The sequence below is a fragment of the Herpailurus yagouaroundi genome, unplaced genomic scaffold (genome assembly GCF_014898765.1).
Source record: "Herpailurus yagouaroundi ecotype Mexico unplaced genomic scaffold, PumYag 29, whole genome shotgun sequence".
Taxonomy (NCBI): domain Eukaryota; kingdom Metazoa; phylum Chordata; class Mammalia; order Carnivora; family Felidae; genus Herpailurus; species Herpailurus yagouaroundi.
The window spans coordinates 12,971,556-12,983,105 of NW_024412377.1; the positions used below are offsets into that span (position 1 = coordinate 12,971,556).

Consider the following 11,550-nt stretch of genomic DNA (forward strand, 5'->3'; position numbering starts at 1 on the left):
GGGAGGGAGGGAGGAAGGAAGGAAGGGAGGGAGGGAGGGAGGGAGGGAGGGAGGGAGGGAGGGAGGAGGGAGGGGAAAGGTACAATCTCCCGGGTATAAAATAAGTCCTGGGGATGTCACATACGGCTTGGTGACTAGTTGGTAATACTGTGTCGCATATATGAAAGTTGTTGAGTAGATCTTAAAAGTACCCAACAGCAGAAAACAAAATTTATAACTATGGACGGTGACGGTGATGGTGATGGATGGTTTAGCCTCACCGTGGTAATTGTTTTGCAATAGACACAAACGTGGAGTCGCTATGGTGTTCGTCTGAAACTAACATAGGTCAGTGATACCTCTAAAAACTAAGCACAAAACCCAAACACTCCAGATTGGCAGTCTGTCTCCAATTTAGCAATCTGCTTATATAAAAGGACTAGAAGTGGTCTGTGGACCAATAAAAAGATTCTTAACCAGTTGTTCAAGATTCCCAGGCTTCCTGCATACAACCAATCACATTTCCGACGGCCAGTTGCAGGCCCGGCTGGCATCTCATCAACGACAGCCAGATGTCTGAACGTGCCCACAGAAAGCGAACTGTTCACGAAGTCACTTCCCCGGTTTCCTAACAATCCAGTCCACTGAAGTGAATGACTGGGGGGCACTCAAACCCTACTCCAGCCCACAGACCGGTGGCTTTGGAGGAAGCGACACCCACGGTCCAGCAGCCCCAGAGCGCCACCCACCGGGGCCACCTGCACAGTCCATCGACATACTTTGCCGTGCGGACTTCCAAGGTGCCCTTGAGCTTCTCCTCACTGTCGTTTTCAAAGTACATCAGCTTGGACTGGCGGAGGACAAACCAGCGCTTCTTCCAATTTCTCCTGGACAGTGTCGAGGAGCCGCCGCCTTTTTTGTGGAGCCAGCCTTGCTTGAGGGCCTCCTGCTTAGAGCGGAACCACAGGAAGGTTTCGTCCTTGAGCACGCACCAGCGACGTTTCCAGGAGTTCATTAAGCCACCTGTGGCCCCCAGATTGGGTGGGGAGGGGTGCAAGAAAAGTCAATCACATTGGATGACAGGTTCAGCAGGTTTCGAGGTTCTGCCTCCCCTTCACCTCACCCAACCGACCCACCCCCGGACGCCCCTCAACGAAGCCTCGGTGCCGCTGGCTTGTGTTCAGGAGGCAGAGGGGGAGATGTTACACTAGCTTGGTTGGACCACACGGGAGCGCTGTCCCTTCCTTATGACCGGAGCACTTCCTACTCAGCTGGGAAATCCTGGTGAGGGGCTATCAGAAACGCAAATGACACTCTAACCCCCAGCACGAGTCAAGGGCCATGGTGCGAGAAGCATTTCTGTATGTATGGATCATGCGGATCTCAAATGCCCCAGAAAGGAGAAATTAATTTAAAATGATGTCAAAGAGGGGTGCCTGGGTGGCTCAGTCGGTTGAGCGTCCCACTTCGGCTCAGGTCATGATCTCGCCGTCAGGAGCTGGAGCCCCACGTCGGGCTCTGTGCCGACGGCTCAGATTGCTCAAATTCAATTGCCCAGATTGCTCAGCCTGCTTCAAATTCTGTTGCCCTCTCTGCCCTTCCCCCGACTCGTGCTCTGTCTCTCTCTCAAAATAAATAAACCTTAAAAAAATCTTTAATTTTTAAAGTGGTGTCATTTTTTTTTCTTTTTTTAAATTTTTTTTTTCAACGTTTATTTATTTTTGGGACAGAGAGAGACAGAGCATGAACGGGGGAGGGGCAGAGAGAGAGGGAGACACAGAATCGGAAGCAGGCTCCAGGCTCTGAGCCATCAGCCCAGAGCCCGACGCGGGGCTCGAACTCACGGACCGCGAGATCGTGACCTGGCTGAAGTCGGACGCTTAACCGACTGCGCCACCCAGGCGCCCCAATGGTGTCATTTTTAAATGGTGTCAAAAGTTTACACATTCCTTATTTGGTCAATGTGGGGATCAAGACTGAAAACTTACACAGGAAAATAAAATAGGACTTTTTCGGGTAAACATATTCTTTTCAAAGAAAAGCATCATCTGAAAACAGTTTTTTTGTAAAACGTAGAAGATTTAGAACATGAAACAGTTGTGACTAGGCCTTAATAATGAGAATTCAGGGGCGCCTGGGTGGCTCAGTCGGTTAAGAGTCAGGCGAAGCTGACTTTGGCTCAGGTCATGATCTCACGGTTCATGAGATCAGCCCTGTGTCAGGCCCTGTACTGACAGCTCGGAGCCTGAAGCCTGCTTTGGATTCTGTGTCTCTGTCTCTCTTTGCCCCTCCCCCACTCACACTCCATCTCTCTCACTTACTGAAAAATAAACCTTAAAAAAATTTTTTTAAAAGGAAAAAAGCAAAAACATGAGAACTTTGCTGTAACTTATTTACTAGAAATATTTTTGGTTAAGAGAAGGCAGACAGAATAAATTTATCTTTCACAAGATAAAAAGTATTTCTAAAGGGCGTCTGGGCTGGCTCAGTCGGTGAGGCATGCGACTCCTGACCTGAGTTCGAGCCCCCACACTGGCTGTAGCGATCACTTAAAAGTAAAATCTTAAAAAAAAGTTCGAATCTTTTTTCTAGCAGAATAATTTTATCTTAGTATTCCAGATTTCCCGGGTTGCCTGAGCAGCTCAGTCGGTGGGGCGGCTGACTCTTGGTTTAGGCTCAGGTCACGATCTTCTGGTTTGTGGGTTGGAGTCAGGCTTTGTGTGGAGCCTGCTTGGGATTCCCTCTCTCCGCCCCTCCCTTCTCATGCTATCAAAATAGACCTCAGTATTCTAGATTTCCCAAGGACACTCAAAGATGACATCTTAACCACCATTAATCAAAAATCTCTTAACAAATCCACCAACTAATCTGCTTCATTTAATGTATTATAAAGCGACAGGTTTTTTATTTTTATTTTTTTGACCAGCCAGTAATAAAAATAAGGCACCCCTGAACATGGATACTGAAAGAATAAATAAAGAAAATGCTTTCTTTTACAAATCGCATATAACTTGAAAACAGACCTTCTCAGATTAATTTCTTCAACGATTTGCTTCAATGACTACAGACCTAAACCTCACCCTGGAACAAATGAAGCCAGGACGACACTGGTCCGCGTTTGGTGTGCAAAGGGACCTGTTTTTGTCGCACACACCGATGACTTCTTAAACCTAAAGCATTTCGTGCTCACCTAGCTGTGAAGTCTGTGACCACACCCTGCTCCAGAGCGGTTTCCTTCACAAACTACGAACTCGCAAAGGGCTACCGGACTTAGACTTTTGCTTTCTGATTTGTGGCTTTGATCTGGGTTTCTCAAAACAAGCCCGGAGGAAACTGCAGGACAAAGTTCTTCTATTATCTTATTGTCTGTGAGCCATAAAGGCGAATAACACTATATGATGACAGACAGGGCTATGACTTACTGTGATAAGCGTGGAGTAACGTACAGAACTGCTGGTGAATCATTTTGTCGCAGGCCAGAAACCAAGATTACATTGTATGTTAATCACACTAAAGTTAAAAAAATGTTCTTAAATGATAAAGCTGGTTCAGTCATTATTATTTCCTCTGCTGCTCCTATGTTCTGAACGGGCCCCACTCCAACTCTGGGTGCTCTCTCCATACTTCATCATGGAGAGAATATGATCAATGCTATTCATCTCCTAACTGCAAACGCCTTTAGCAGACTATCGGGCTGGTGAAAACTCACTGATGCTCATGAAATATAACCTGACGGTCAGATTTTCTTCATAATTGGCTTCTCTGAAACTTTTGGTCGCAAATTTGTAAGCGCCTTATTAAAGATTAAATGATGATGTATCAAAGATTAAAAGGTGATGCATTTAGGGGCGCCTGGGTGGCTCAGTCAGTTGAGTGCCCGACTTCGGCTCAGGTCATGGTCTCAGAGTTCTTGAGTTCGAGCCTCGCATTGGGCTCTGTGCTGACAGCTCAGAGCCTGGAGCCTGCTTCAGATTCTGTGTCTCCCTCTCTCTCTGCCCCTCCCTTACTAGTTTTCTGTCTCTGTCTCTCTCTCTCTCTCTCAAAAATAAATAAAAACATTAAAAAAAATTTTTTTAAAGGTGATTCATTTATAGAATTTGTTTTATTAAGAGGAGTTTGCCAAAAATTTACTTGCTTACCTTCTTGAGCTTTTAATGCTTTAATCTTTTTTAAAAAATGTTTATTTTCGAGAAATAGAGAGAGAGAGAAAATGAACACAAGTGAAGGGCAGAGAGAGAGAGAGAGACAACAGAATCTGAAGCAAGTCCTAGGCCCTGAGCCGTCAGCACAGAGCCTGATGTGGGGCTCAAACCCATGAACCGTTGAGATCATGACCTGAGCTGAAGTTGGATGCTCAACCGACTGAGCCACCCAGGCACCCCTCATTGTTTAATCTTACAATTTTGATGTTTTGAATATAGCTTTACTTTTCCCTAATCTCATTTGCTTTAATCAGACAATCATGCAATAAGCCAATGTCATATATTCTAAGTAAGAGTGACTTATAGGGAATTTTTAAAGCTCATTTAGGGAACTAGGTTAATTAGGGGCAGGGGAAATATATTAATAATAAAAAGCTTATATTTATTCTGAGAAATGCATGACGAAATCTTTTTTTTTTTCCTTATACGAGAAAATCTCAGAATGCTGATTCGATACTTATTAGATTAGGTTCTGATTTGCGATTAATTTTTTTCTTTCATCAATTATTCCAATGAACACTTGATCGCTTGGTTAGGATTTTTCAATCTTTTTCATTCAGCACAACCATAAAAATTTCCACTAACCAGTGACTCCAGGCAATAGGAAGATGGTCCCTAAACTAAACCTGATGGGGTTTCCATGAGCGCCTTGGGGATCTGGGGCTGAGCACAGCAGAAATTTGAAAAGCGAATGACTGATGTTAGTAACTAGACTGATGTTGAAGACGGGGATGGAAGTAGCAAAAAAAAAAAAAAAAAAAAAAAGAGAGAAATCAAATTAAAAGAAAAACGTAAGTGAAGAAAAGAAAAAATACAGAGGAGGACAAATGATATGAAAAAAGAAAGATGTCAGTTGAAGAGGAGAGAAGCAAAGAACAGAAGGGACAGGGAAAGGGAAAACAGAAGAAAAAACTTTTGCATGGAGGAGAAAAGAAGGAAAGGCAAAGCAAATGAAGAAAGACAGCTGCAGAAAGAAAGCGAAGAGTCAGAGAAGACGCACTCGCTGACCACGAAACGGGGAAGGGAAAGAAAAGGCAGGGCGGAGTGAAGGGTGCCATCAGGCAGACAGTGGTTCTTATCCCTCCCTGCCTCCTCCCCAAGATCCAGACCCCTTCCCGCGTCCAGTCGAGGGGCATGTGGGAAACCCGGCAGTCCCTTCCTTCAGCGATCCAAGTGAAACTCCTACCAAAACATGGTGATGACGGTGACTTCTCACACTCCCTGTCACCGATTCAGAAGTCAGAGTTGACAACAGGAATAAGGTAGGACTAGAAGGTTCTAATTAAGTTCTTTTCCAAAAGCAGAATGCTTCCAAGTCCTTAAGTATTTTATTTTTTTAACTTTCTGTATTAATTTTCAGGGAGAGAGAGAGAGAGAGAGAGAGAGAGAGAGAGAGAGAGAGGGGATTCCACGCAGGCTCTGCTCTGTCAGCACACAGCCTGACGCGGGGCTTGAACTCTAGGACCAAGAGATCGTGACCTGAGCCTAAATCAAGAGTCCCACACTTAACCCACTGTACCACCCAGGCGCCCCTGAAGTCCTTAAGTATGAAGGGTCAGCTCAGCACGTTCAAAATTTTTTTTTTTTTTTAATTAAAAAAAAAATTTTTTTTCAACGTTTTATTTATTTTTGGGACAGAGAGAGACAGAGCATGAACGGGGGAGGGGCAGAGAGAGAGGGAGACACAGAATTGGAAACAGGCTCCAGGCTCTGAGCCATCAGCCCAGAGCCCGACGCGGGGCTCGAACTCACGGGCCGCGAGATCGTGACCTGGCTGAAGTCGGACGCTTAACCGACTGCGCCACCCAGGCGCCCCAGCACGTTCAAAATTTAATACTCAACACATACAACCAAAATCCTCATCATGAAGGATGGGGCAGACAGCAGGTGTCATAAGCGGTCAAGGCAAGGTGCACCATTCTCTCAAATCTTTACTGTTCCCCCATGGATATGCAGGAAACCCTTCTGGGTTCTTGGACACTGGTGTGGGAGGGAAAAGTGTAGTGTATCATTACAATGGGCTATACCAACTCCTGCAGAAGCACGTGTGTGTGTGTGTGGACACGCGTGTGTAAGAGAGAAAAATTGGGGGCAGGGGAGGGGAGATGTAGGAAGAAAGGAAAAGGGGACAGAAATGAGATGGGGAGGCAAGAGAGAGGAGCGAGGGATGGAATATGGTGGCAGGGGCTGCACCCTCTGTCCTAACACGGTGCACCAACTGTGGAGCGTCAAAGCAGCTCTCCATGGCGTGATCACGTCACCCATGTCATGGCACCAGGGCACCCTTCACTCACCTAAGAGGACCTAACATCATGTAAGGGGTAGGGGGAACGGAGACTGACGTTCCTGGTGCCCCTCGATCAGCCCAAGCGATAAGGCTCCACCCCCAACCCTGACACCCTGGTGACACAGGTCATACCTTTCATGTACAGAAAGCTGTGGAAGTAAGGCAGGGTGACACAGCTATACACGGAGTCCCGCCGGTAAGAAAGTTCATCGTCTGTATCAAACCGAGAATCAAAGTCCTCTTCGCTATCTTCAAACTGGACAAGGAGAAGAGAGAGAGAGCCAGTGGTGAGCAAAACAGAAAAAGCAACAAAAATGCCCAGCCATCGATTGACATTGAACAAAACAGAAACTGACAAAGAGGCAACACGTGGATTCATGCCATTACAACACCGGTGGTCATCAAAAGAATCTCCAAATACTGACTTTTAAGGTCGAATGGCTCACCCAATGGATACATAAAATGCGAGACAGACTTGAATCCAAAGGCTATTCTAAAAACACTGCTGTTCAAGGGTATAATTTTAATCAAACCATCCAAGAGTTAATTCCCTTTAAATTACTATGATAAAAATATCTTCAAGTCTTAGAAAATCAAGGGGGTATTTAATGCGCAGTCAATGGGGGAAAATTAGAGTAAACTATAAATAAACCCACAAGTTGGAAAGAGCACATATAAGCACTAAACGGTCCTCCCTTACAACCCGCATAGGGTAGAACATCCCGTGGGGTGGACCGTGAAGCTACCGTAAGGGCCGCTTCTCCAGGATGCCCTTGGCAGTTCTAGCTCTAATTCCGAGCGGTCGTATTTCCCAACCTGCTGGGAAGCTAGGACAGACCCGGCTCAAGTTTCCACAGACAATGCCAGTTTCCTTAGGCTCGGGGCAAAACGCAAAATTGCAATTCCGGGCTCTGTTCAACCTACAACAGGCACCTACCTCAAAGTTCCATTTGCTGATGCCACTGCTTTCGGCAAGAGAAGGGGGTTTGGGGAGCATCTTCAAGAGCCTGCCTTGGAAATCTTGGCTCGTCCTTCCAGGAGAGGGGGCACCCAGGGTGTGGACTGCAGACGCCCCCCCCCCTTCCCCCCCAACCGTGGTCCGCACTCACCGAGGACTGCGCCCCTTCCGAGCTAAAGCGGTAGGCCCCGGAGCTGTTGTAGGTGCCCACGGAGCACCGGTAGTCCGGGGACCACTGGCTGCCGTACGAGTTGGAGAAGGTCACGCTGCTGCCCGAGGTGATGGCGCCGTCCTCGTAGTCGTCCTGATCGTAGTCGTAGTCGCCGTCCGGGGAGGGGAGGCCCCCGCCGTTCTGGGGCAAGCAGTAGGTGGGCTCCCCTCCGGACGAGCCGCGCTCCGACGGGGCGAGGAGCACCGTGCTGTCCGCGCTGGGGCTCGTGGGCACCACCGTGTCGTTCATGTAGGGGTCCTCCTCCGAGGACTCGTCGCTGGTGCGGATGCCGCTGGTCCGCTGGTCCGAGTGGCCGCGCTCGCTGGGGTTGGGCGAATCCTTGAAGGCGTCGTCGTCCGCCTCGAAGCCCTCGTCCACCTCCTCCTCCGGGTAGGGCTGGCTGAAGTTGAAGCTGGGCTTCTCTGCGCACGCGCTCTCCGCGGGCGCCGCCGGCTCGCCCGAGAACTCGCTGCCCACCGACAGGGAGCGCTCGATGTTGCGGACGCACTCGTCGATCTCGTCGAAGTTGAGCGACTCCAGGAACTCCTGCGCCGCCCGGCACGCCTCGTCCTCCAGCCTCTTGAGCTCCTGGTCCCGCAGCTGCTGCAGCTTCTGCAGGGAGGCCTCGGTCAAGGATAGCTCCTGCCGCTCCTTCATGCGCTGCAGGTCCTCGATCTCCTTCTCCAGCCGGAGGATCTCCTCCACCTGCTTGTTTTCCTTCTGCTTCTCCAGGTCACGGCGCAGCTCGGCCTCCCTCTGACTCTTCTGCAAGGCTTCCAGTTCTTGCTGCTTCCTCGCGGCTTCCTCCTGGGCCGAAGAAGAGGGAAGAGGTCAGCCAGCGTCACTGCGAGGAGGGCAAGCATCGTTCCTCCTTTGCAGTCAAGAAGCGTGAGGAGAGGTGGGTGTTAGGGGAAGACTGTGTGTGTGCCCTCCCCTCCAAGCTGAAGCCCTGAAACCTCATCTTCAGTACCTCAGAATGTGTATTTGGAGACAGGGCTTTTATTTCTAAAGTTTATTTTGAGAGAGAGAGAGAGAGAGAGAGAGAGCGAGAGAGCGCGCGAGGGCACGCACAGGGGAGGGACAAAGAGAGAGGGAGACGGAATCCCAGGCAGGCTCCGTGCTCTCGGCCCGGAGCCCCACGCAGGACTCGATCTCACCAACAGCAAGATCATGACCTGAGCAGAAATCAAGAGTCCGTCGCTTAACTCACTGAGGCCCCGGGCCGCCCCCCGAGAAAGGGCTTTTAGACAAGTGACGGAGTTAGAACAAGGCCATGAGGTGGTGACTGTCACCCAACGACTGGTGTCCTTATAGGAAGAGGAGACTGGGACACACCGAGACACCAGGGATGCGCGCACACGAACGTTTAAGACCTCAGGAGGACACAGGGAGAAGGTGGCCGTGTGCAAGCCAAGGAGAGAGGCCTCAGAAGAAACCCAATCTGCTGATAACTTCCTCTTGGGTGTCTAGCCTTCACGATCGTGAGATAACCATTTCTGTTGTCGAATCCACGTAGGCTGTGGTATTTTGTTATGGCAGGACTAGCAAACTAATACAGTCTTTATACTCGGTTGTAATGGGTTGCATCATAAAGATCTCCTTTAAAATTCTTCTTGTAGCTTTATACTTCATTTTAGCTTCAAACCCTTGATTCAGCGTGTTTGACGTGGGAAGGAAACGGGTAGACGAGAGGCCGCGTGGTCGTGGCACTCTTTACCTGTTGGGCGCGGAGCTCAGCTTCTCTTCGAGCCCTCTCTCTTTCTCTAAAAACAGTAAAAAAAAAAAAAAAAAAAAAATGTGAAAATAAACCAAAGCAGAGAAAACATCCTAGAAGCACTTTTCAGAGAGAGCCAACTTTTTAAAAAAAAATGCTTTGCTCAAGACAACTTAAAAAGAATGAAGGATGGGACCCTTATCCTTTGGTAAATTAATCACTCTGTGCACAAGTAAGAACGCACAGAAGTCAGCTGTCAATGCTACCAAGGAATTTTATCCCCAAGCTGCCAAGAGGTAATGTTTCAAATAGATGGTTCTGCAGCATCCATTGGGAATTCTTGGTGCAAGAATAGATACTGACTTTAAAACTCAAAAGGCGCTCTCCTCATCCGAGCAAGAAAGCCACCATACCTCTCCTCTTCCTCCCGTTTCCTCTGTTCCTCTTCCTCCCGTTTCCTCTTTTCTTCTTCCTCCCGTTTTTCCGCCAGCAGCTGTCTGTAAACTCTCCGAGCGATCTGACCTCGGAGTTGCTTCTGCAAAACTATGGCTGCTTTTTTCAGGTGCAAAAATCTTTTCCTCAGAAGGAACGCTCTGTAATTCTTCTGTATGGTCACCACGCAATAAAGGACCTTTCTGTATTGCTTCCTGAAAATGAACACAGAGCAGCACAACAGAATTGTTGAGGTAACGAGGCTCCGAGCTCTCCAGAGGAGTTTACGTTAATGCTACAAGACAAAAGAACAGGGCCTATTTGGAAAGTCTCATTATAGAGACGGGAGTGAACAGGAGGCCCCTTTGGACAAAACAGACGAAAAACAAAAGAATAATAACAAACAAAGCTAAAGTAAGAACCCTATCATTGTCTTGGCTAAATAAACCCATAACCCCTAATGCTGACTCTGAATGGTCTTGGCAGAAGTTGGGTTGTAAACAGGACCAAAAGAGATTTGATATGGTCTCCTGTTCCCATGATGGGGGCAGGGGGAGTGGGTGGTGAAATGCCACAGCAGGATGGTTTTGTCCTTCAGAAAATGTCACGGCACGGGGTTTCATGTGGCGCTCAGGTCCGCAGAGATGGACAGAACCCAAGTGCACCAGACCAGAAGCTGCCTCACTGGGCAAACACTGGAGAGCGGGCCTCTGTGGACGCGATGAGATAATAGCAAAGTCCAAACAACCAGGCTGCCCGCAGCTTCCATACACCATACAGAGGAACTGGGTAAACGATTTAAATATCTCAGCACTGTCCTCTCCTGCCGTGGCTCTAATGGAGATACCAGAAGGCCCCTTTCCTACTTTCTGTCCAGGTCAAGCCAACTGGGCATCTGGCATCGCTAGTTACGAGCACTGACCCGAGACTCTCCGTAGCCTGCTCCTAACCTCCATCCAGGTCTACTGTAAATGAAAGCAAATGACAGGGGCTGCCCCGCCCAGGGACACACAGTATGGAAGCCCTCCTCTTGGCGCTTGATGGCCTCTCCCCTCCCCTTACCGTGCTAAGTAGCCCAAGATGTGGGCCCGGATCACCATGGCTGCCCTCGTAACTTCCTCCTCCCGCCGCTTCTCCAGTTTCTGCTCCAGGGATTCTCGGAGGAAGACCTGCCCGAGGGAAGGTGACACATCAGAAGCAAAGAACATGGCTGGTAAAAGGAGATTCTTTCTGGGTCAGAGATCTCTAGGGGAGGTAAGGCTTTCTTCTCTCTCCATAAGTTTGCTCCAAACACACAGCCGTGCATTCTAGAACTCAAACTCCAGTGCTTCTCAAACTCCCCTTGGGGAAGAGCTGCTTTGTTTTGTCAACTTTCTCTCTGTCATGTACTAAGACATTTGTAAAATATAGTAAAAATATGTTATTAGAAAGAAAAAGCAAAAATATGGAAAAGTCCCATTTTGGGGGGTTATTATTAGATTCAATAGTCATAATGGACTATGAAGTTGCCATTAAAGTTTATAATCACTTATCTCACCATGGGACAAAGAGTTCATGAACCAGCACCAGTCCTACACGAAGTGTAAGTCACAAGAAATCTAGAGAGACACCCTGTGTTAAAAAAAGGAAAGAGGGGCGCCTGGGTGGTTCAGTTGGCTAAGCATCCAACTTTGGCTCAGGTCCTGATCTCATGGTTCGTGGACTCGAGCCCTGCATTGGGCTCTATGCTGGCAGCACGGAGCCTGCTTGGGATTTTCTCTCCCCATC

At 48.3% G+C, this 11,550-nt stretch overlaps 1 protein-coding gene and 1 long non-coding RNA gene across 6 annotated transcripts in view; one reads left to right on the forward strand and one right to left on the reverse strand.

Annotated features, from left to right (window-relative positions):
* LOC121042921 (uncharacterized) overlaps positions 1-3,059 on the forward strand; it is a 58,148-nt gene extending 55,089 nt beyond the window's left edge. The window contains exon 5 of the long non-coding RNA XR_005796536.1: positions 2,906-3,059. This is a non-coding gene — a long non-coding RNA (uncharacterized LOC121042921). The remainder of the gene's footprint in view (positions 1-2,905) is intronic.
* MYO10 (myosin X) overlaps positions 1-11,550 on the reverse strand; it is a 232,429-nt gene that overhangs the window by 28,500 nt on the left and 192,379 nt on the right. For 4 of the 5 annotated variants that reach the window (XM_040494312.1, XM_040494321.1, XM_040494298.1 and 1 more), the window contains 6 exons: positions 10,846-10,952; positions 9,765-9,998; positions 9,355-9,400; positions 7,578-8,444; positions 6,601-6,724; positions 759-1,002 (listed from right to left, as the gene is read on the reverse strand). In XM_040494312.1, the coding sequence (XP_040350246.1) occupies positions 759-1,002; positions 6,601-6,724; positions 7,578-8,444; positions 9,355-9,400; positions 9,765-9,998; positions 10,846-10,952 (1,622 nt within the window). Of the gene's footprint in view, positions 1-758; positions 1,003-6,600; positions 6,725-7,577; positions 8,445-9,354; positions 9,404-9,764; positions 9,999-10,845; positions 10,953-11,550 lie in introns of all 5 variants that reach the window. The other variant, XM_040494301.1, reaches the window with a different exon arrangement.